We start from the raw sequence: 25,764 nt of genomic DNA, 5'->3' as shown, positions 1-25,764 counted from the left end.
ATAATTACACTCTGAAAAGTTGCAAAGTTTAAAGACCTTCACTTTTTTCTTCTCATTTTGGATATCGATCGGGCTCTAAAATACTTGTCTGGCCGGCTTTCCTACAGAACAAAGAGGTTTCTCATTACGAGCTGCTGCTCGGACAACTTTGAAATCTTCAGATTTGATTTAGTTGTGTTATCAAGGGACACAATCAAGAGAATGCAGTCAATAATTTTCACAACTGTGGAACCACTTTTAATCTGCTCTTAAAAACAAGGCTAAGGGCACTTTGAATGTGATCATTAACAAGCAAGGGAGTAGTTTGAGGCAATGGGTGCCCCCCTCCCATCCAAAACCAGCCAACCTTTCCAAAAAAACATCCATCTATAAAGGCAATTTTCGCAAAAGTAAAAATAAAAAAAGCCTTATGCCTTTTCTTCTGAAAACATTTCTTTCTTCTTAATAATCCACTGGGATCTGGGCTCAATGCAGTACACCAGTAATGCAAAATGGGGGCATTTGTGTTGGTCACAAATAAAAAAGCAAGGTTAATGTGGAAAAACAACGTAGTTCTTACTTTAAATAGCGTTGAAAAAGAAAACAAAATTAGACAAAAATGTTTGTGCTGGTTGCTTGATGAGTCTAAATTATGTAGCAACATTGTATTTACAAAAACAAGGAGTAATTGAGTTGTTGGTTTTGGTTGCTGTGTCTATGGTAACAGAAATCCAAACTAAACAACTGCTCGACTACAATGCCTTACTACATTCTGTCATTGAGCAGTCAATTTGATCAAGTTTGTTTTCCATATAGTTCAAACCGACCTTTCTTTGTACTGCTTGTTTTTTTTTTTCTTGTCCAATAAGTCAGTTGTTAACACATACTAATAAAGACAGTTATTGTCATGGTTACAAGGCAATCTTATTAACATATTTGTAAATTAAAAAATGGAGATGAAATGTTAAGGTAAATCAGCCATACACGGCCTGCAAAGAAAATCAAGCTTGTATGAGGCAACAATGAAAATGGAAAGCAAACTTGTGTCGGTCTAATTTGACTTTGGTTTGTAAAGCATTAATAAAAAAACTGAGCAACTGAGCAAAAAAAAAAAACTGTTGTTTAACTAAGATATGAAGGTGTTCAAAAAAAAACAATAAAAAAAGAAAAACACTTGAATTTATATTTTAAACAGTCAGACATGGAAACGTCTAAAAAAAAACTCTCCGAAATTTTTTTTTTTTTATAGGACCATGTCATAGCTTAAAATAGACTTTTGTTTTTTAATTAAAGTAGGATAAGGGTTTTATAAATATAGCTTGATTTGAAAAACAATTTTTAGAATTCAACAGAAAACATAGTTTGAAAAAAAATAACAAAAAAAAAACCAACACCTTACATCAGGGCTATTTCATCTCTGGTCCTCAAGATCTACAACCCAGACTGTTTTCCAGATCCCAAAGCCCTGGTATTTGCTGATTAGCTCAATCCGATGTCTCCACGTTCTGATTGAATGAACACACCAGGTAATTAGCAGCAAGCAGTTTATGTAGAGCTGGAAAACAGGCAGGGTCGTAGATCTTGAGGCTCATAAGTGAACAGCCCTTCCCTACATGAATGAAAAGCAAAAAATGAGCAGATTACTTGCAGGTGTGAATACTTCAATCAAAGCCGCCATTTTGTTTGTCATCATGAAGTAAATATGGGAATACCTGTGCAACAGAAGGAAGGAAAGACTATTATCATCGTTGATTGATAAGGCATTTAGACTGTGGAAGGAAGGCTTAGTGCACAGAGAAAACCTACACCTACACAACCTACACCTACACATGCATTAGCACACAGAAAGGACCAAAATGGGATTACAAAAAGGGCTTTTGGTTCAAATGCTGCTCCATAGCAAATTTGGTGTAAAAATAGTCTTGGATTGAGCAAAAAAAAAAAAAAAAGTCACATAAGATTTATGAAAGCTTATGTGTAACTTTGCAATAATACACCTATATTTTATCCATCTGCTAAGAACCTTTGTAGCAGATGCGGTAATGAACCAGAAACTTTTTCACTGAATTTGCACTCAATGAGTTGTTGTGCCAAAGCAGTAAGGATAATGTTCATAACCATTATAAAATGCAACATACAAAATAGCTTCATGACTTCTGCCCAAAAGAAAAAGAGCAACAAAAAAATGGAAAAAGAAAACATATATGGGCGTCAGGAGCACCAGACTACACAACACAAACATTTGTGATATTTATACTACCTGAAAAGAGCGTCAACTCATTTAAATGATGTAGGCCGATTCCAAAACACTAATGTGTTTCTGTTTCAGCTATTTGAAGGCAAAAGTAGGTTAAAAAATGTGGGAAAGTCAAAATCGGAATAAGTCCTCCATAACTATATGAGAAACTGGTGTCATATAACTTTGCAAAAAGAGGCAAACTTGAAGTTTATTTTATTAATACTTGGTAAATGGTAAATGGCGTATACTTATATAGCGCCTTTCTTCCTACAAGGACAAAGCGCTTTACAGTCACAGACCCATTCACCCAGTCACACACACATTCACACACTGGTGGTCGCTCCGCTGCCAAACACAGGCGCCCGCCTACCACCAGAGGCAAGGTGGGGTTCAGTGTCTTGCCCAAGGACACTTCGACTCATGGGCGTGCAAGGCGGGAATCGAACCTGCAACCTTACGATCATGGGACGACCGCCCTACCGCTGCACCACGCCGCCACTTGAGTATAGTAAGTCTACTATAAACCATACGTGTAGTGTAGATAGTATGGCCTACTACTAATACTATTTAGTAATACTTCTTCATACTTCTTCAGACTAAATTGGAACATTTCATTTTAACTTTACAATATAGATAGTATAAAAAGTCAACTTCAAGTATACTGCCTCACTTTTAGTATCTGACAAAGTATACTAGTAGTACACTTAAACAGACAAGTATGAATAAGACTAAGTGTACATCATTCTTTTTATGTGACTGTGAATGTAGCATTAAGCAGAACTAATGGTTTATTTTTTTTAACCATATAAAATCTTTAACATTGAATTTACAATTGTATGTAACGTTTCAGTATTGTTTACTTAGTTGTGTGGTAGGGGTAAATGTACAACTACTCCAAAAAAGAAAAACGAATATCTTTATGCACTTTCAACATGGAAAAGAATTAAAACCTTAAAGATAAAAACCAAATTTTCCACATTTTAATTGTGAAAAGGCTGACTTTTGACTAATCCCCCGGCCCCTATTTATTTTTCTACCCGTTTTCCCTCCTTTCCTGTTGGTAAGGAAAGTCTCGCGATAACAGCCTGTGGTTACTAGAGGAGCGTGAGTTCAAAAAGTTGTTTGCTGTGTTTCATTCAGATATGCCGAAACGGCAAGCGAGTAGTCACAATTGTGTTTTTTTATTCAGTCCCACAGACAAACTTTAGCGTCCCGTATGAAGGAAAACTGACGGGATGACTTGTCAACACATCTGGAGTTGCCTAATAATCGCGAGGTTTGTATATTAATAAGTCAGTTGTCATTAGCCCGCCTTAGCTCTTTTGCTAGCACCGTTGTTCTTTTCTAAGCCTCGTTTGACAACATTAAAATGAAATGCTAATAATGGCTACTCTTTATTATGAACTGAGATCATTTTAGGTTATTTTTATTTGATAAACCCTCAAGTTCTGTAGATATATTCTGTGTAGCCAGAAGTGAAATGTATTATTTGGGTCAAATTATATTCACATTGATTTACTTTTGCCCTTATGGGCTAACGCATCGATGAATTAGACTTCAATCATTCAATCATTTTAATGACTTCCTGCTTGACTATCAGACTTCACAGCAGATTTGACTCCCAAGCAGCTATTGCTAATGTTTTCCTGTCAGGATTTATTGCGGAAAAGATGGTACTTTCATTATAATCATGCCAGTAACAGTGTTTTAGCCAATTGGAGGCACAAACTTATCAAATGTTTCCTTAAACAAGCAACACGTCACTGGTCAGTGATGTAGTTAAGTGTTACTTGTTTTTGTTTGTTTGTTGACACAGGTACATTCGTCAAAGCTGAAAGCTTTATTAGCATGCCGCCTCCACAAGTCCTCCAACCGGTTCTCAAACTGAAGGTGGATGAGCTGTTCCTCAACTGGTTGAGCGATCCTGAAACTCAGCTGGTCCTCAAGGAATACCTTGACCAGATCAAAAATGGACAATATAGGAGCTCAGGCGGGGAGAACAGTCAGGCTGACAAGTCATTGAGCTTCAACGAAAACAACAACATTGCATCCCAGAAGAATCTGGTGGAGAAAAAGCCGGCTTCACTGGGCAACCCTTCCGGCTCCGCATCCAACAGTACCCTGCCATCCGGCAGTAACAGTAATTCCAGAGTACCAGGACCTGGTGGCAGATTACTACGCCGCTCCGTCAGCTCAAAGAAAGTAAGTCCTTTTTATGACGTAAGGCTATTAACACATCTGATGTTTAAAAACTACAATTACAATCAAGATTTGCCCTCACAGGAGCAACCTGAAACTAAAGAAAATACATAAAAACAAATGTTATCAAGAATTTTTAGTGTTAATAAGACATGGAAACAAAAAAAAAACCTCTAAATTCTGCAAATTCCTTAAATCGTAAATAATTAAATTTGCATAGTTTTCAAAGGTTCTGTGAAAAGTGATCAATAGTCAACTTTTACTTTTAGCCTTTTATTTAATTTATTAAAAAAATCTACAAGTACACAGTAAAGACAATTAAAGAAAAAAAAGTCAAGATTGTGTAACAACTTGTTCTCTTTTTGCCCATTCAAACATTTAAATTTACATTTAAAAAAGACCCTAACACGGGCATTGCTAGTTTAGTTTTTATTTAACATTTTTATATCATTTTTTTGTTGCATATTACTTTACATATACTTTTTTCACATATGTTCACTGCTATAGTGTAAAATCTTAATAACTGTCCTCCAGTTATTCATGTAGTGACATCATTACTAAAATTTCATGGAGGGTTCTTATTTTCTGATTGTTGGATCTTCACTTCCACTTAGCGGCCACAAGAGGCTGCTGAGAAGCCGACGACATGGAGAGGCTCTCCAGTCTCTGCTTTAAAAGCAGGGCCTCTTTATTTGTAGGCATGCGAGGGAAGTGCTTAGTTGTGTGTGGTTTCACATCCCGTCAACTAAGCATTCAGACCTCACCTACACATTTGAGTAATTTGAGAGTAAGGAGTGTCTGGACCCAGCCTATACCAGTTTTTCCTCAAGCTTGTTTTAGATCGTCTTTGCTTAAGACCTGTAGCCTTTATTAAAAGCAAACAACCTGTGCACAACAACTCAACAGCACGTCGGTAAATGTGTCGTCTGAAGGGATCATGCTGTTGTTTGTAACTGTGAACATTAGTGATGGTGATGACAGTGAGATAACCAGACAGCTGCGGGTAATGCGTGTGCTTCCGAAGACTCCTCCGTCCACATGTTGTTGACCCGCTAACCGTTGGCATGAGGAAACATTCAAGAATCAACTGGAATGCCTTCAGTAAAAACAAGAAATGTTTCAAATCTGTGCACATATGTATGTATTTCATCCTATACACTTTTTCCCCCATCTTAAATTAACAGGTTGTTAAAATTCTGTTACAAATTTAATTTAGAGAACATTGACTGGCAGGTTTATGCTGGATTAGAAATATAATTAAACATATTCATAAATTAAAAAAGAATGTTTGACGGGTTTTAAAATAAAAATAGCAACAAATATCACTTCAAATTAGTTTTTTAATAAATGCAAAATGATATCAAAAATGGGGAAATACTTTTAGTTTTTGTAATTTGACAAATAACTTGCCTTGTGTTGAGTAAAGATTTTGGGTAATATGTTACATATGTAAACAATAAAATATGGCTTACTTTGATATTTTTTAGGAGTTTTCCCCTTTTTCATAGTCTGTCTTTTATGTGTGAATTTACAAAATGCACGGGTCTACTTGTAAAAATGAAATTTCTTTTTATTCTTTTTCTTCGTAACTTTTGCCCCCAATGCCCTTTCTTGGACTAAAACAAGGCAGCGTTCAGACGGTTTTTGTATTCTGATGTGTCATGCTACGAACCGATGTTGTTGATATGAAACAGATTGTGAGGTTGTGTTATTTCACTAGTTCTATTTTAGAATAACAAAAATGAATTCCTGCACACGGACGCATTCTTAAAAGGATTAGTGAAAAATTCGATTTATGTTGAACTGATGGAGCCCGGAGCAGCTGGTCTGACTTTGACATCAGACACTGATATAGATAGCCTCGGTTCCCCTGTGTTGGAATTAGATACCCAGAACTCTGGGAAGGAAAAGAGGTGTGGCAGCACATTCATCCTCTCAGTAATTTACTTTTGAAAATGCTTGTATTAGATGCTATTCATTGTCCGGATGTGTGGTCTGTGTTTGTGTATTTGAACCGTACACTGTGTAAATTTTATTTCCCTATAAACTCCTGACTTTGTCCTAGGCTGTGTGGTTCAGTGCACAGTTTTCTGCCGAACCAGCTCCTAGGCTATTGCAAAATATTAAAAAATATAACTGAGAATGAATATCATTTTATTAAAGGCTTTTTTGATCTCTTAGGACTCTGTGCATTCTGGAAAATTTGTATTTCTCCTGATGTATTTTTATAACTCGCTTGCTTGAGCTCAGCAACATGGAAGCTATTTGAAGCAGAGGGTCTGAAGTCACATTATCGGTTGCCTGACCTGTCAAGGAGAACCAGGTGTTAAAATGTTTCCTGCAAGAGCTTTCATTTTGTATTCTTAGTCACTTGTGGGTTAAGACTGTAGAGTGGAAAACAGTGGTTCTAACCGGTGATTTGATTTAGCTCTCAGGAAGGTAACTAATCTGTGAACAAAGCTGTAGACTCCAAGCGTTTGTCCTAAGTAATGTTATTACTAAATAATCAGTGAGAACAAAGTGTATTTGTGTATAAATTGTCTACAAATACCGTAATATTCAATTAAGATACCCTAGGCTTGCAGTTTTTCCTTATATCTGATGATGTTTTTTATACTATCCTATTCAGATTTCACTTAACTTTTACTACTTTTACCAATTATTTGACCATATCTAATATCTATTTTGCAAAAGACTGGCTTTTCTAGTTATTTAGCTGTTTGATCGCTGTGCACATTTCTGCTGTTTTAATTATTTTAGGCTTACTTCAAAATATAAAAATAAAATACAAGACCCTTCCCATGAAAATGGTTTTTAACATGTTATTGTGACTTTTTCCTCCTGATGAAGGACATGTATTGGGAAAATGAAGCTCAAAGTTGCAATTCTGAGTTTTTCATTATTCAAATAGTTGTGAATCTGGAGCAGACAAAAGAAATACTGTTTGAAAAAGAGCGTATTTCTTATGTAGATAATACGCTTGGCGGCCCACAAGCTTCCTGCTTTGCTCCATTTTGATTCATGGCCATCTTTGTTTTCCCTCATCTAAGCTGGTTTCTGGCTCAAAACTGTGCTCGCCCATTTTTGTTGTTGGGTTGGAGGTGAGACGGGCTGTAAGCTAGCGGGAGGGCATATAAACAGTCCCGCCCACAACTCAGAGGTGAATTACCGTATTTTCCGGACTATAAGTCGCACCGGAGTATAAGTCGCACCTGCCCAAAAATGCATTTTAAAGTAGAAAAAAACACAGATAAGTCGCACTGGACTATAAGTCGCATTTTGACAGGAAATTTATTTGACAAAATCTGTGACCACGAACTAATAACTTTCACAACTTCATATGACACAATCATAGCAGACTGTTTATCTCATAATTTCACAGTAATTCTTTCTCATAATTATTTATTTATTCTTTTCATGAAGCATCATTGGCCAACTAATTCTCTGTTTTCATCCTGTATTTGTAGAAACAGTTGTCATTTTATCGCATTTCTGAATCTATGAAATCATTGGAAAATAGAATATTATGTTGTTAGCCTTCAAGATCTTACTGTAAAAAAAAGTTTGCTGATTCTCTGAGTCACTTAACATACTCTTAACACTTAACATACCTCATACATCAAATTGACCCAGGAACATCATCTCTGTTCCTCACAAATGAACATAACAGGAGGGTTAACAATGTATTTATTTCAATTTATTTCTAATATAAGTCGCTGCGGAGTATAAGTCGCACCCCTTGCCAAACTATGAAAAAAAGGGCGACTTATAGTCCGGAAAATACGGTACTAATAAATTATTGCTGCAGAAACACAGCTTTTTTGATTTAGGGAAAAACAACACAATCATAATTAGAAGACCCCTAGGAAATCTAAACAATAGATCAAAAGATGATTAAGTGGGACTTTGATTAATATTACAAACTTTTTCATTTGTCAGCAATTAGGAATAACGTACGATGTGACCAAACTTGTTCTTTTTCTCCGTTTTTGGTTCAATTGCATTACCAAGAAACTCAAAGAGAAAATAGTACTAAGTTCTGTGAGAATAGTTATGCTGTTAAAGCAATTATAAATAAAAAAAACATAATTTGATTTATTATTTTATTCCTATGCTGTTTTGGTTCATTGATTTTTTTCTGCTTTCTGAATTCTTTTCATTTTATTATACTTTGACACTCGCAGGTAATTCAGGTTAATCCTCATTTGGCCCCAAGTGTGTGTGTGTGTGTGTATGTATGTATGTATATATATATATATATATATATATATATATATATTTTTTTTTTTTAAACCGTAAAGGTTTGAGGCTTGTGTTTATTTTTTTATGCCAGCTTTCTTTTTCTTGTAAATGATGACAGGGTTGTGTTAATTTCCTGTTAAACTTGCTTACTAAGTGTTTTGTTGTAGTGTTAAAAGTAAGCCTGGAACAATGCATAATATTGTAATGCACTGTCCTGCCACTGACAGCACAGCCATTCAGGTGATTAAATAACTGTTTACTCGCTCTGACTGAAGTACTCATTATTTCCTCTGTTTTTTTGGTCTATTTGCATCTAGAAGTCATGTGTTCCAGTAGGTTTTCTGATTGACAAAAACCAGAAATATTGATAAATATTTCAGTTTTTTCAAAAGCTAGATTCTTTTTAAAAGCTACCAATAATAACCACTGTCAGCCAAAGCTTAGGTGAAGAACTCACTCAATAACTTGTCACCTGACTGATGGTCACTCGATTCGAATGTTGAGTTTTGTAACTTCATCTGTTGCGTAATGAGGTAAATGTGACCTGCTGCATCTGTGGACAAATCGGATTACCGTAGCAGTTTGTTGTTCAGACCCATCGGATGGAAAACATGGGGCTAAAGCACCTTGTACCAAAAACTGCCATTTGGCGCCTTCAGTCGCTTTCCAGGTCAATTGATTTGTGATGTAGCTTGCTGAAGCACGCCCAAGGAGTTATTAGATACGCACAAATGTGGTTGTGGTTCTATTATACTCTTCCTCCAACATTTGTCTGTAATCTTTCAAGGGCAATCAAATATGAAGATGATAATTTGCTTTGATAGATCAAGCTCCAATTATTTTGCTTCAATGATAAAATAATAAGAGTAGATTAAAGCTGCGCTGCATTGTATGGTCGCAGTCTCTCACCGTCTGAGGGGCTGTTGCGCACCTCGCACTCTTCCCCAGTCACCCTGGTCAGAGCTGCGTATCACAAATTCAGGGGGAAAAAATAAATGTGTTGACTTTTTTGTAGGTGTTACATAATACCTACAAAAAAAGTCACCATTTTAGAAAAAAATTAGGAATATTTTATATATAAATCGTATTTTCAGCTTCAGCCACAGATTGGTGTATTAAATTTTAACAATATTCTGGTTAAAAAAAAATTGCCCGGGGTACACCACTTTTGCTAGCTTATCTCGCTAACGGCATTACAAATCTGCAAATTTAAAAACCAATATTTTTTTCCCAAGTTTCTTTCCGAGAGGTTAGGAGGAGATAAATTGAAATCCCTACTAGTTTAAATTTGTAGAAAGTATTAAAGTTTTTTTTTTTTTTTCCTAATTCAAGATGGCAGCCTCTTCCAGAGGTCAAAGGTCAACAAAGCTTTGGTTGTGGAAGTGGACTGAATCCGAATTCCCACCCTAACCCCTAACTACTAAAAACTATGTAGTGCGGGACTATGTGGTGCCTTGAATTTTAAAAGCAATTCACCATGCTCACTACTTTTTTTTTTAAACACCAGATTTGAAATTATTGATTTCCCGAAGTTGATATTTCATTGACATGAGCGTTTTGCGACGATTGAGTCTACTGTGAAGGAAGGAAACGTTGAAGGAAAAAACGTTGGTTTATTAAAAAAATACATTTAAATACATACAAAAATTGTTCCGACGTCATGCATTGTGGTCTATTTTCTCCGATCTAGTGAGCATCGATGCACACTGGTTTTTCGCAAAGACTTCTGGGATACTTCTAGGGCGCTCGATTTTGGAATTGTAGATTTGGACAGAACTACAAAATGGTGAATGCGCTATATAGTAAATAGTGAAGGAATTTGGACACAACCATACGCTGTGTCTGAATTCCCACCCTAATCCTTGACCACTAAAAAACTATCTAGTGCCCTGGATTTTAAAAGCAATTCAAACACCATGCTCACTACTTTTTTTCGTCTTTTTTTTTCTATTTTTTTAACGGCATATTTGACGTCATTGATTTCACAAAGTGAAAATCTCATTGAGATAAACGTTTTGCGACAATCATTTATGAATCCACTGAGTTCTGAAGATTGAACGTTGATGGTTTATTGAAAAACTACAATTACATACAATTTGTTTTGCAAAAATTGTTGTTCACAATGTCAACAATTCACTTTTACCGGGTTCTAGGTTCATGCAAAGGTTAGGTTAGTTTTTGAGTATGTGGTGGTGGTAAAAATTTTCGCTCAAACCCGGAAAAGGAAAGTAGATTTGGCAAAACAACCTGGCCCTGGCTGTCCAGGACCACTGTGGGTCAGAACCTTAGTCTGTTGGAACACATTGCACTTTGATGTGTTCAAGGTCAACATCAGCAATGACTTTTATTTCCAAACTTGTCATTGAACTAAAATAATGAATGTTTTCTGTTGTTACGCAACCATCAGCAGAAGATGCACATCGTCTTTCCAAAATAAGTGATAAATAACGCTGTGGTTTTTGTTGTGTAACTAAATTCTAGCTTTTACGCCAAAGTTCTATAACTGACTTTATTAGCCCATAGCAACAATCGGAAGTGGACGTTTGTTTGTAACTTTAGTCCAGTTTCCAGGATGGCCCAAACTGCTCGTAGCTTTTAATAGCGGCAGGTTGGTTTGATCATCATTTTTTAAATCTGACATGTTCCAACCTTTCTTAACTATCAGTAGTAAAAAGAAAGCAAAGCATAAAGAAGCAAAAGATAAAATGTTATGAACTGTGTTGCTCAAAACTAGTGTTTTTGTATTGTGAAATACTTATTTGTAGTATTTTCTTACAGATTTTAACCTTTTTAAAGAAAGTCAGGGTTTTTTGTTGTCTTTTTTTGTGCAGCTGGTCTATTTTGCTGGTTGTGGAGGAGTTTTCTAACAGATCACCCCACAGAGGTATTTTTGAGTGGGAGCATTTCAGTAGAGAAATGTCACTGCCTGTGGATCACTGTGTCACAGCAACGAGATGTATCCTTCAAGTGGACGACAGGTCCTTCTCTTTACATAACTTTCCATGAGAAGCAAGGTATGTCAACTGGAAAGGGCAGATCACACCCCTTCTACCCCCACTCGCACACACACATATATGTGCACCCGGTCACGCCTTATCTCCCCTGTAGCTTTGAAGCAGTAGCTCCCTGACCCCTGTGTGTGCCTGAGTGTTTGTGCGTGTATACATGCTGGGAAAAGACTGGGACAAGATGAGCAGGCAGCACTGAGCCGAGATTGTGCGACCAGATCTGGAACGGGAGGGAGAGTCACAGCAGCAGCTGCTCTCCTGCATTAAGGGACTCTCACTCTGACAGAGGACGATCTTGGGGCATATTCAACAGAGGACGTCCAGTGGCGCTTTTCGCTCAAACCCTCCGCGCAGTCCAGAAGAAAACGCTGGATTGAGGTTGCGTCTGTTTGTGTGTGTTTCCCGCATCCCGTCTTGGAGCAAGGATGAGGATAAGGGAGCTTTCTTTACGCCAGGATCCTGACCTGAGGAAGGAGCTGGCCCTGCTGGCACGAGGATGTGACTTTGTTCTGCCTTCTCGGTTTAAGAAGAGGTTAAGAGCCTTTCAACAAGGACAGGCAGGTTTTGTTTCAGAATACTCTCTTGGATACAGAATTTTCTGCTTTTTGTATTCAGTGTGTGACATTTTACTCTCACAATTTGACTTAGAATCTGTGAGCACAACATATAGTGCATTGATCAATTTTAAAGTCTGTCCTTTTATTTTCAAAGGGAAAATAGTGGATGTTTGTTCTGTTTACCCATATTTATTTTATTTTTTTGTGTCGTCGATCTCAGAATGCACTCAGCTGTCCCACTGTCCCCTTTCACACCACATCATAGAGAGTGTGCAAATGTCACGTGGCTTAGCAGTTGTGCGAGTCTGAAGTGGGAGAGGGGAGAGTGTGGGCCAGCAGGAGATGTTTATGTCCTTTTATAGCCAAGGCTGACACCACCACAAACTACAGATGAGCAGAAGCATCATTTCTCAGGAGAAACTGAGCCCATTAACACAGACAGTTTACAAAGAATCCTCAGTCGCGTCTGAAATGCAACCATTTAAAGTTGACCTCATATACCCCCAACCAACCCTTTTTTTTTTAAAACAAACACAGTGGACTTTAAATTTACATCAAAGTCCCGTCACATTAACAGTAACTTAAATCCAGTGGACTATAACTGACATGATTACAGCACTTAAAAAGATAAAACCGTATGACTTTTGGTACATTTTCTATTATTCAAGGCTAAATTGAATAATTAAATGAAAACATTACTTGGTAATATAAAGTATGGTTTAATAAAAGTCTACAGAATGGTTCTATTCTACCCAAAACTCTTAACAATTTAACTGCATAAATTGAAGCATAAGGAGGAGGGCTGCACGATATGATATGCACGATATGCGAGGAAAACTTGCAATATGCGATATTATTGATCAATATTGCAATGACGTTATAACTTGCGGTACATGAACAAACAGCAAAACAACCAAAAACATGATTTCCTTTTCACTGCAACAGTTTATATGAGAGTCAACAGAACTTAAATTATACTCCAAATGACCCTAGTCAACATAGGAGGCGAACATCTAGCATAAAAGGGCTCTGATTGTTCAAATGCATTCATTCATTTATTTGATTCGTTAAATACTTCAAGCTGCCCTAAAATTGTTTTATCACATTTAAGGTAACCATTTATTGCAATTTTGCCATCTTTTGCAATATGCTTATTGCACAGCTTGATATCGCGATAACGATAAATTTGCGATTTATTGTGCTGGCCTAATAAGAAGGTAAAAAGGCTTTTGTCTTAATTGTCTTACTTTCTGTCTTGCGAAGAAAAAAATAGGAAAATAAAATTAGGCTATGTCCGAATTCCCTCCTACTAACTACTTAACTCCCTCTTTTTAATGGGCAAATATGACATCACTGATTTCATGAAGTAAAAACCTAATAAATATGAACATTTATTCAAGAATATTTATGAATCCACTGTGTTCTGATGATGAAAATTTGAATGGTTTAAAAAAAAAAGTTTTTGTTCAAACATTGTGGTCTTCATTTGCACACTTTTTTTTTTTTTGCAGAGGCTTCTGGGAAATGTCTAAGGAACTACAAAATAGCAAATGCCCTATATTGTCCTCTAAGTGTGTAGTGAGTAGTGAAGGAATTCGGACACAACCTAAGTTTGAGAAAACACTAGAAGTACTACAGTAAGAATTCTTGGTAAAAGGATTTTTCTTCCCCGATGGCAGATTTTTTTCCATTAGGGTAATAATCTATGACTTATTTCTAATGGGCTTTTGTTGCAGTGTTAAAGTAAAAAAACAAAAAAAAAACATTAACTGCTAGGCCAAAAAAGAGGCGAAGCACCAGCATTGGTTAGGAAAAGGCCTAAGAATCTCCAGAGAACTACAGCTGGCAACCAACCAAGTCAGCTGACAACTTATCCGTAACCACACTGACTGACCAGGTTCTTCTAACAATAGACCCTTTCTGCCCCGGTGGCACGAGTGCTTTAAAGAACACGAGACCCAATCTTCACACCACGGCTGGACTCCACAGAGGCCGAACCAAAACCACACTCGGAAGATTTGGGTTGTGCCGGACGAGATTAGAACCAATCGGTCCCCCCTAAATAAAATAACATAGTAAAAATGTTTGCACCATAAAGGCGCAGATTAAAGCCAATCGAATGTGAGATAAATGTTTACAGATTAGGTAATCTCACAGGTGGGCCATAAAGTGGAATATTTAAGAGGGAAACTTCTTTTTTGTTCTTTTTTTATTGGAAATGCCATCTGCTCCACCTTTTGCTGATGAGAGTTGATCCTGTTTTGCATAATTGCAGTCAATTAAATAGCTGTGAAAAACCTCCTTTTTTAATTTGATCATATTTGACTAAAATTTTTATGTTTACCAATAGCAAACGCAATGTAGAGTTTAATTTGACTGTAATTTCTCTTTGCAATGATGTGGTCTATAGCTGCTTTTAAACAAGAGTAGAATTTCTACTTCTTGTCATGATAGAAAACTCTGTATGGTCTCTTAACCCTTGAGCTATCTTGTGGGGTCCAGATGACCCCACTCCCAATGGGAGTGGGGTCATCTGGACCCCACAAGATAGCTCAAGGGTTAAAGGAATCACCAGCGCACTAATGTAGAGCTCAAACGTTAAGTGTTACTTTTAAAGCTAAAGTTTATGTTCTTATTAACATAGAAACCCAAACATAATTAGTGATAAATGATTCAAGAATCTGATTGGACATGTGGTACTTCGTAAAAATGCTTAAGTCATCGTTTAACAAAAAACTAACAAAAGTTTGGGATCTACCATGTAATGACCATCCTCCCATTACTGCTAGACCTACAGGAATGCCAGGCAGAGGGGTATTCATTACAGATAAATGGATAATGATTATGAGTGTCGAGTAGAAGCAATCTTTCCATGATGAGCCCGGCCGCCTGGAGATATGCTTACACAAGTGTCAGCAGAGTACTGTTTGCTTTAAAGTGAGCGGACTTGAGCCCAGGGGTGTAAACGCTTCCCAGCATCCTTTTAACAGCTCACTTCTGTGTCCGCCCCAGGCCCAGGTGAGGACGGAAGTGCCGGTCACCACGGCCCAGAGTGAAAACATTCCCAAGTTCTACTTCCCACAGGGCCGGCCCCAAGCCAACCTCAACATCGACGGCCTCATTTCCAGAATTGAGAAAACATTTTCCCAATTTCCAAATGAAAGGGCCACCATTGAGGATATGGGGGCGGTTGCCAAGGTAAGAACGTGGTGGTGCAAGTTACCAAGCTGACAGTAAGTATCATTATAGATATTTACCAATGGTCATAAAGAAGATATTATTTCCACTTAATGAAGAATATCACCCATGGAAGGATCAGCATTTATACATTCTGAAATGCATCTTTGCCTTGTTTACACACTTGACACACATGGCTGCTCCGTCTCCCCCTCCAGGCCTGTGAGTGTCCCCTCTACTGGAAAGTGCCATTGTTCTGCTTGGCTGGAGGCGACAGGACGGGTTTCGTGTCTGTTCACAAGTTTGTGGCTGTGTGGAGAAAGTAAGACAATAGCTGCTCTTGTGGATCGCTGCTGCATTCAGTCTCACAATGAGCGTTTGCTTGGGAATAAAACCGTCCATTACTGCAGGATTTTCAATACTAAATATAAATGATTGCTTTCAACACGACAACAACTTTCATTGAGATTTTTTTTTGTATAAAACTGAAAGAAATACCACTGGGCTTTTAGAATGGAGGCTGTTTGTGCATTAGTTATGGTGACAGACCAAGCCTTTAAGTCCATGTCTGAGTCTTTCTCAGTCAAGACCTCAACAGTAAACACTTTAAATCTGCAACACAGCTAGTTCCTGTTATCATTTTTCACAACACAGTTTTAAGATCGGTTATTCATTACAGTTTTAATTCATTTAATGAAATCATAAAATGATAATAAAACAGAGATGGCATGAGAAAATATTTGCAAACCATCTATTTCCTCTTTTTTTTCCTTCCAGAACTCTGCAGACCTGCCACGATGATGCTTCTAAATTTGTGCATCTCTTGGCCAAGCCGGGCTGTAATTACCTGGAACAAGATGACTTTATTCCATTCCTGCAGGTACAGGCTGCCACATTTGGGGAGAGGGCTGAAGGCATCAGTGTGGGATGGTAACATTGCAATGGCTTAGCTGCTGCAAAATAGGCTTTTTTTTTTACTCTCCTGCTGAAAAAGGGATCTTTTGTATATGGATGAGGAAAATTTCAGGTTTTTATTTTAGGTTTGTAGTATACATGAGAAAAACTTACCATACTAAAAGAAAATTAAAGCTTTATTGATGTTAATTTGCATACTGCACTAATTTGAATTTTGCTCAGTAGATTTCTTAACATTTCTAGGGATTATTTTAATCTAAAAGATTTTTACTTCGAAATCCAACATCAAAATCCATAAATGTATTTTCCTTTCCAAGTAACACCTTTTATATTATTCTGGCAAAAAATAAACAGTTTTCATAATTGTATTAATCAAAATGTCCAGTTTTGTTCAGGCTAAATCAAAAGCTATGAGAAAAACCCTCTTTTAGATCTTTCAAAAATTAGTTTGACAAATAAATTTGGAATTAAAAACAAATTGTGAGCTTGTGAATTAAAATGTAATTAATTCAGTAGTTTAGTGGTGATAAATGACCCTATACATTCCTAATTAAGTGTTATTAACAAATCGTGTGTTTTTTGTGTGTGTTTTCAGTCCATGCTATAGGTTTTTTCTGTTTTGACCAAACTCATCCGTTCTTTTTAATTAAATACAGGTTGGAGTGAAGGAAGATTTAACTGTCCGTCCTTGTTTCCATTATCCTGTGATTTTACCTTTACACGTGGGCGGAGCTACACATGGGGGGAAACAATGTTTTTAAATGAATTAGAAAACAATAATGTTTTTACAATTGTTAGAAATGCATATTTTTGATCCTGTCATCTGTATTGGCCTTCCACTCTGGTGTTTGCCCCCCTTTGAAAGTCTTTCAAAGCCTGAACAGATGTAAAAGAAAAAGTAAATAAATGATAAGAAGTACTGGCCTTTTCCAATTTGGGCTTTTTACTTTTTTACAGTCTTTATAGTGTGACAAAATTATATTTAGTCTTCTGAAACATCAATTATTGTGGATCTATGGCTCAATCTTCCACATGAGAAAACAGATGAGCACTGCCACTTCACCTTTCTTTGAAACTGCCAAATGTAGCCAGTGATCTGTTTTAGTAGTAGACATCACATTTTTTAGAGCGGCTTTGATAGTTCTTTTTTTTTTTATTGTGGAGCTGCAATCGATCATTTGAACGTTATGCTTTCCAGGATGTTGTGAACTCCCACGCAGGCCTGGCCTTTCTGAAAGAAGCCCCAGACTTCCACTCGAGATACATCACCACGGTATTCCATCCCACACACCAGAGCCCCCCACAAGCGTTTCAAAGGTTTCGGGTTTGCATCTTTACTTTAATGTTTAACGGGCTGCTTCTGTTGAATGCCTACAGGTGATTCAAAGGATATTTTATAATGTGAACCGCTCATGGACGGGGAAAATAACATGTAATGAGCTCAGGAAAAGTAACTTTCTTCAGGTAACTCTTCTCACCTTTGTTAAACTACCTAACTTAGGATTTTTCCTTTTTTTTTTTACTTGTCTTTAGAATCAGAAAGTGGGTTAGATTTCCTGTATTTTTAGGACTGGAAGTTACTCCAGCAGCTAAAAAAAAAGGAACAATAAAGGAGAGAAAAAACATATGTCGCACTTTTGGAAGTCCCCCCAGAGTATGAGTTTCATCAGCCAAAAAATGCGTAATAAAGACAAAAAATAATAGGAGTATAGGAGTAGGAGTAGGAATAGGATTTGCACTTTTGGAAGAAATGTTTAACAAAATTTGGGAACAAGACAGGACATTTCGTCTTGAAAAGCACATCATAAGAACAGCATAGATATTAATAATAAACGCTTCATTACCGTTACATATTAGCGCACAGTATGACCAATTATTCAGATAGCCATAACGTAAAAAACATGCTAATGAATCGCTTTATATCACTTCAAATGACTAAATCTGTTGAATTCTTTCGCTTTGGAACAATTCCTGCTAGCCAATTGTAAGACTGCTTTGCTTCTTCTTCTGTGTTGCTATTAGTACCAAATACTGATACACCCTCCTACAGCGCCCTCTAGTGGTTGTTGCTATTTATTTGCTAAAAATCACATTTAAGTTGCATCCCCAGCCAAACTATGCAAAAACACCTTGCCTTATACTGTAAAGTACATATATGTAAAGTATGTAAATATGCCCATAGCACCATCTATGTAGCATGTTTGAATATTTGAGTACACGTGTTTCAGAAGAAAATGTTTCTTCCTGCTGGGCAGAATGTGGTGCTGCTGGAGCAGGAGGAGGATGTCAACCAGCTGACGGAGTATTTCTCCTACGAGCATTTTTATGTGATCTACTGCAAGTTCTGGGAGCTGGACAGTGACCACGACCTCTACATCGATCAGAATGACCTGGCGAGGCACAACGATCAAGGTTTAGGAGGACACGTTAAATTTTGAACGAACTGACTTATGTTGACATGTTTTGACATCCTGCTATGTGCTGGAACTAGTTTCTCTTCTACAAGCAAAAACATACTGAAAATGACATTTGTTAACATTGCTTTGAGATCAATAAGGTAAAACATATACTCTGATCATTAACTATAGCCTAAAGGATGATGGTTGATTTATTTGAGGATGTGTAATGTTCTATAAAGATGCATATAAACATGTAAATGATTTTGTTTTCCAGCTATTTCACAGAGAATGATTGAGAGAATATTCTCAGGAACAGTGACCAGGTAAATTTGGAGTCTTGTGTTTGTGAAGGTGGAGTTCTGGTTTTCTGTTTTGGGTTCAAACTGCTCTGTTTTATCAGGGACAGACGAGTGCGCAAAGAGGGGAGGATAAGTTATGCAGACTTTGTCTGGTTTCTTATTTCTGAAGAAGACAAGAAGACCGACACCAGGTATCTAAATGCATTGTTTCTCATGCAGGTTTTGGTTTCTAAGTCTGTGCTAAACCTCTTCCTCGTTTTGATTTCCAGTATAGAGTATTGGTTTCGCTGCATGGACCTGGATGGGGACGGGGTCCTGAGCATGTATGAGCTGGAGTACTTCTATGAGGAGCAGTGTCAGAAGCTCGAGGCCATGGCCATCGAGCCGCTGCCCTTTGAGGACTGCCTGTGCCAAATGTTTGACCTCGTCAAGCCGGAGGTGGAAGGTCTGACCTGTTCAGCATTTATCCACTCTGCTTCATGTTTGTTTGGGTTCCTGTTTGTCCGGTGTCACAGAGGTAACAGTGACACGTCAGATCAGATTGCTGGTAACTGATTGGGTGGAGGGGCAGTTGGCAGTATATTATATATATTTATTATATTAAAATTATATTAATATTATAAATATTATTATAATATTATAAATTTGTATATATATATATATATATATATATATATATATATATATATAATGTATATGTATGTGTGTATATATGTAATACATATGTAATACATATATATATATATATACACACACATATATACATACATATATATATATATATATATATATATATATATATATATATATATATATTAGGCCTGCACAATAGGTCGCAAATTTATCGTTATACCATGGTCCGGGTGAATACTCGATTCTGATTGGCTGCTGGGTATGCGTTAAAACCTGATAACCGCACGGTGAAAAAAGAAGTTCCGGTCGGCTAGCTTAAATGATTTGTATCACTGCGCCGGCTTCTCTAAAACAACCTTTTGCTTCATCATCTGGGCAAAAACAAGCGGTAAGCGATTAACTTTCCCTCTGAATTGATGCTTTATTCAACCCATCGGGACGATCAGCATATATATATATCGCCGAATCTTGACTGCAGCGGTGGTTCTGCGCGACGCGGACTATATGTTATATATATGTACTATAGGTTACGTCGCGCCGCATCACGTACCATATAGTACGCTGTTTATGAGAAAAGTGATCCAAATCGAAAAAAAACAAGAATAAAGTACTAAAACTGATTGAAAAATATTTTTTTTTGTAAATGACCATGGTATAAGCGGGTTAATGGCCTTCAAAGTGTGCGGTTACTACTTTTTAACGCACGCCGTGGAAGCCTGAACCGGAGGACGGTTGCTTCCGCGAAGTGCGTTAAAAAGTAGTAACCGCACACTTCGTCGGCCATTAACCCTTACTTATCGCGCTTTCAAGCTATGCAATATCCATATTGCAAAGGTCGGCGAAAATCACAATAAATGTTAAACCTTAAATGTGCTAAAACAATCTTGTGGCATCTCGAACTATTTCATGAATTGAATAAAACCTTTATCCATTTGACCAATCAGATGGAGCCCTACACGTTGTTGACCAATCGGGTGGAGCTTTTATGTTAGATGTTGCCCTCCTAATTAGACGAGGATCATATGGAGATTAATTTAAGTTATTTTGACTCTTATTTAAATTAAACTTTTGCAACGAAATGGAAATGCTTTTGTTGTTTTTGCCATTTGTTCATGTATCGCAAGTTATATCGTCATCGCAATATTGATTACTAATATCGCATATCATGAGTTTTCCCTCGTATCGTGCAGCCCTAATATATAGATATATGTATATGTATATATGTGTGTCCATATGTATGTATGTATATATGTATGTGTATATATATATGTATGTATATATATTTATTTTTTCTTTCCTCTTTTTCCTGTTGAGGAATGGGTCTTCAGAGACACTTTGTGCGGGTCATTTGCGTCCAAAATAAATACATTTTTGCAATGTTTGGAACTAGAAAACTTCCACCAGAACTTTCTGGTTCACCTGAGAAATCGGCAGAGCTAATGGCTTCACTTGTTAGCAATTTTAATATGGAGGTTAATCAGAATCCACAAACATTGCTACCGAGCATTTCCTCTTAAATTGACTCCGTCTTAAACACAAATGACATCCAACTCATTTAAATTTGCTGAGCCATCTATTTTTCAGGACTCCAAAGCCTAAAAAAATATCAAAAGTACAAGTATTTTATTCTGGTAAGGCTTTCCAGAATAAAAGTCCTGTACTTGTGTATTTTTGACGTTAATAAATACTCCCTTTCACCACTGCAGGTAAAATCACACTTCGTGACCTCAAGAGGTGCAAGTTGTCCCACATATTTTTTGATACCTTCTTCGACATCGAGAAGTACCTGGATCATGAGCAGAGAGACCCTTTCTCTGTAATCAGGGTGAGATGAAATGCCGTTAGGATTTTGAGTGAGCCGCTCTTCCCTGCCGATGGATTGTTATACGTCTGGTGACTTTCAGGAGGCGGAGACAGAAGGTCAGGAGGTTTCGGACTGGGAGAAGTACGCGGCAGAGGAATACGACATCCTAGTGGCGGAGGAAGCCGCCAACGACCAGTGCAATGATGTGTAAGTGTGTCATGAATGTAGAGGCTGTCAAAAATGTCTGTAGCTACAAGTCTGGAGCCAAACTTACCATGATGCCCCAAACATTGACAGAGATCTTCTCTTAGAACAGACATTACTGACAAAAGGAGAATTCTTTTAAAGACCCACTCTGATGACAATTGGTTTTGGTGTTTTTAACTTGCATTTCTCCCATATTGGGGAACATATATAGAGAATATTGAAGCTTAAAATTGCATTTCGGAGTGCTTCTTTATTCAAAGCAATTTAAATCAGGAGCAGGCAGAAAAGGGTGTTTGAAAATAGAGCTTTTTTGTGACGTAGAAAAAACGCTGGGCGAGTCATAAGCTCCGTGCTCCGCTCCATTCTGATACATCCGCTACACTTGTACACGACTAGATCCGTGTACGTCTTTGTTTTCCCCGTCTGGGCTGACATTTTGTTGCACCGGTATTGTTAGGTTAGGTTGTATTAGGAAGCAATGGTACTTCCTATTTAGGAACACGAGAAAGGAGGGGTTGAGCTGTCCGCTGTTGTTACAGACAATGGTATGAACCAGACTGCACCATTGCAGGAAAGACGCAATTCGATTGATGCGAAGCCCGACCATAAGCCAGCGGGATAGCGGGTAAACGAAGAGCTCTTTGTCATTAGTGATGGTAGTCCCGCCCACAACTCGGAGGCGAATTTCTAATGAACTACAGCCGCTCTGCAGAAACTATGTCCTAGAAAACAACAGTTTTTTTTAATTATTATGTTGCCTAAAAACTGTATAATCATAATTAAACAACTACTAGAAAGACTTTTACAATAGTGGAAAAGATGATCGGAGTGGAACTTTAAGGGTTGATAGAGAAGATTCTTAGTCAATATGTTGTTTTAATCAATATGGAAGTCTACCTTTATTGTGACAGATGTGGAAGACTTTTCTTTCATAATTTTTATAGCATGCATAGGTATATATCATGTTTGGGTTAGGACTGATTTGTAAACATCTTTTTTAGTCTTTCAAATTATTTTCGTACATTAAAAGTAATGGAAAATTAAGTCAAAGTAATTTTGTTGTTTTTTTAATCTAAAAAAAGGCTGTAATGATTGGCGTGTTGACGGTAGTGCAGTCGTAGATGACAGTCAGCTGAACTTGAGCTTCAGGTACAGTCTGCAAACCCCACTGCTTCACCCCCACCTCACCCCCGCCCCGCTACACGGATAAAGTGCAGCAGCAGAGACTGAGTCAGTGATAAATGAGGCCCTTGACAGGCATGTTGTGTGGCAATTTTTTTAGGAGCACCACTGACTTCTAAAGGCCGTTCTCTACCAGAGCAGGTAAGACTCTCAGGGTACCAGCAGGGACAAGACGATTCTCGTCTTCCTCCTCCTCCTCCTCCTCCTCCTCCTCCTCCACCCTTCTGCCTCTTTGGAAAGGTGTAGTCAATAACCCTTTTCCTCACTTCCTTGCCAGCCCCGTCTGTCTCATCAGACAGGCTGGACAGTACACGCTGGAGGATGGGGTTTGAACCCTCGCTTTATTCCTTTTTTTGTTTTTTGCACTTATGTGGTGCACCGGAGTCACGAAATTTCCTCTGAAAAGACCTTTTCAGTTGCTTTCTTGCCAGGAATTGGATTTTTAAAAAAAAGTCGAATCTATTATTTTTTATTATTTTTTTCCATCCAGCTAGTCCGTTATTCTGGCGTGTAGCGGTCCTGGACTGCAAGGACCAGATTGTTTTTACAATTCTTCTTTCTTAATGTGCCTTTGAGCAAAAACATCACCACATCCGTAAAAACTCACCAAGATTTGCTAGTAACCAGTGAAAATTAAGTTTGCTCACGGTGATCAACCCCCCTAAAAAAAAGTGACATCACAGCAGGAGACGGGTTTAAAAAAATGTATAGGGCCAAAATTGTCTTATTGGGCTCAAAAAGAACATTTCAAAAATGCATGTCGGAAATAACCTAAGTGAGTTTGGAAAATATTATGGGATGGCACAGGACTTGCAGCTTGGCACTCATTTTGTTGGCAAAGTGTGAAATTTGAGTTTTTGCACAATATGGAGGAAAAAAAAACCTTTTGTTCCAACGACCTTCATGAAATTTCACACACGGCTTCAATCTACAACCAGCACCCAAAGTTCATTGACCTTTGACCTCAGGAAGAGACTTAAACTAAAAAAACAGAACTAAAAATTCTCCTTTCGTTCTAGCTACACATTTAAAGTCCTCCTAGGGATTTCAGTCTACTGTCTTTGTTGGGAAGCTACTTGGAAAAAAAATGTTGTTTTTTACTTTTCACTTACTTGGTGTTCACGTGGCGAGCTCGCAGAAGTGCCATGCCCCATTTTTACTGGAATATTGTGAAATTTTAAATACATGAATCCCTGGTGAGAGAAATGAGGGTGTGGCTAACCAAAAACCTGTTGCCAAGGAAATGGAAAAGTTTACTTCTGCCCATTTGTAAAAAAAATAAAAATAAAAAAAAGTTAAATTGACACGTTCGTCAGGCAAGAAAACCTTTAAATGGAAAGAAAACCAACAGAAATGCCGCCATTTTAAATAAAACAGGCGGTCTCTTTTTATGAATTTGTTCTGTGAAGCTCTGACCGGCGAGGCAGAGGGGGAGAGGGAAAGGACCTGAAGCAGTCGCTCTGTCAGTGAGGGCGGGTACATGGGGGGTGACAGGAACGTCTGTGGGCCATGTGTTGCTTACGGCTTTATGTTTGGGCGTTTTCCTGTAAATAAACCATCTACGGTACAAAACAACGAACTGCATTTTTGCTCTTAGATTTAAAGAAAAGTCCTTTTCTGGTTTGATTTCGATTCCTTAAAATCTTTTTTCTTTTTTTTTTTGCCGCCTCATTTTCTGATTTACCAAAACATCCATTTCTTTATTGAATCATTGGCAAGGAAGCATATATGGATTTCCTGACTATCCTAATTATTTTCCCATCATTTCACAGTTTGTCTTCATCCCTGCATTCGCCTTTTTTCTTGTTTAATTTTAATTCAGTCCCTGTTTTGCCCATTTATGGTTAAATCACGTTATGTCATTTATTATGCACCGTTTTCCACTTTTGTAAGTTGTGATATTTAAAATTTATAGTAATACAAAGTATAAAAGACATTTATTGATGTGGATATCTTTGTTTTTTTTGTTTCTCTAAAATCATTTCAAAGGTTAAAGGTTAGTCGGCTGCTAGTGTTTGAATATTAACGCCATTCTCCGTGTTGGCTTAGGTACGAAAACCCTTTGAACTCTTTGGGGCAACACATCTCCAGCGATCTGGGCCTGACAAAGAGACACTTCTTTGAGATCCCCAGTTCGCACTGCAACCTGGACCTGGACGAATACGAGTACGAAGAAGACTTCGAATGACGCTTGCGGCTCCAGGGTGTGTTTTACGAAGCTGCTGTGCACCTTCCCGCCCCCAGAAGTCCATGCGTGCCATCGATGGTGTGAGAGGCTGACAGGCATTCTGCTGAGATCCTGCTCAACAGGACGCACTAAACCATCGCAAAAATCAGAAAAAATAAAGTTCCAAACATCCGAACAAGAAAAAAACACACATTTTTTCTAAAATCCGACTTCACTCTGCTGTGCGTTTGCTGTCCTTTTCGTGAGGTTTTCTCCTGAATAATGACGCTTTTTAAATTGTTGGACAAGAAACCGTGCCCACTTCACGCAGGGATCAAACGTCTTGGTTAATTTTACATTCCAATGATTATGTCAAAGGGTGTTTTTTATTTCAAGATCTAGCAAATAAAAAAAGTAAAAAAAAGTGGTGGAGCCCAAAAAAGGTCTCTGCTAATGCCAAACAAACCACTGGAGAGCCTTCCGTAAACATTAGCACGGACTGCAGCACACACTGTATACGACACAGGCCTTAACTCGCTTCGATTTATACGTTTGAGATGTAGTTATTAAGTCTAGAAATGAATTTATAAAGTACTGTACATATTTATTTTGAGCTTGCCGTGTTGTGAATGACATGGGGTTATAGTTTGTTAAAGAGATACTTTATCTTTTGAGAACAATGTTTGCTTTTTCTTTGACTTAATAAAGATTTTGTTGTTGAAAAAGTGAAGAAGATGGCGGTTATGTGATGGATCAT

At 37.6% G+C, this 25,764-nt stretch overlaps 1 protein-coding gene across 6 annotated transcripts; it reads left to right on the top strand.

Moving 5' to 3' along the window:
- Positions 1 to 1,398: 1,398 nt before the first annotated feature.
- Positions 1,399 to 25,740, top strand: ppp2r3b (protein phosphatase 2, regulatory subunit B'', beta). 6 transcript variants are annotated; one of them, XM_078939701.1, is made up of 15 exons: positions 1,399 to 1,629; positions 3,408 to 3,494; positions 4,035 to 4,420; positions 15,237 to 15,422; positions 15,620 to 15,723; positions 16,179 to 16,281; positions 17,515 to 17,589; positions 17,694 to 17,780; positions 18,572 to 18,728; positions 18,990 to 19,038; positions 19,116 to 19,205; positions 19,284 to 19,459; positions 21,354 to 21,472; positions 21,552 to 21,658; positions 24,890 to 25,740. In XM_078939701.1, exons 3-15 carry the CDS (start codon positions 4,067 to 4,069, stop codon positions 25,026 to 25,028), a joined length of 1,746 nt encoding a protein of 581 aa, XP_078795827.1. In that variant the 5' UTR covers positions 1,399 to 1,629; positions 3,408 to 3,494; positions 4,035 to 4,066; the 3' UTR covers positions 25,029 to 25,740. The 6 variants fall into 6 exon arrangements, with proteins under 6 accessions (XP_078795827.1, XP_078795826.1, XP_020568763.1 ...); XM_078939700.1 differs by lacking the exon at positions 1,399 to 1,629 and adding an exon at positions 3,276 to 3,322; XM_020713104.3 differs by lacking the exon at positions 1,399 to 1,629 and adding an exon at positions 22,941 to 22,981 and having other exon boundaries at positions 3,323 to 3,494.
- The last annotated feature ends 24 nt before the right edge of the window (positions 25,741 to 25,764 follow it).

The sequence above is a fragment of the Oryzias latipes genome, chromosome 21 (genome assembly GCF_053564925.1).
Source record: "Oryzias latipes strain Hd-rR chromosome 21, Olatipes_Hd-rR_3.1".
Taxonomy (NCBI): domain Eukaryota; kingdom Metazoa; phylum Chordata; class Actinopteri; order Beloniformes; family Adrianichthyidae; genus Oryzias; species Oryzias latipes.
The sequence above is the reverse complement of the archived record's forward strand: the minus strand, read 5'-3'. Positions and strand labels throughout refer to the sequence as shown.

What these genes read in the sequence shown, in the direction of transcription:
- ppp2r3b (XM_078939701.1), top strand. Translation starts at nt 4,067, where the DNA reads ATGCCGCCTCCACAAGTCCTCCAACCGGTTCTCAAACTGAAGGTGGAT. An exon ending in ACTCGAGATACATCACCACG is followed by an intron (nt 17,590 to 17,693) that starts GTATTCCATCCC and finishes GAATGCCTACAG; the next exon opens with GTGATTCAAAGGATATTTTA. An exon ending in GGCGAGGCACAACGATCAAG is followed by an intron (nt 18,729 to 18,989) that starts GTTTAGGAGGAC and finishes TTTGTTTTCCAG; the next exon opens with CTATTTCACAGAGAATGATT.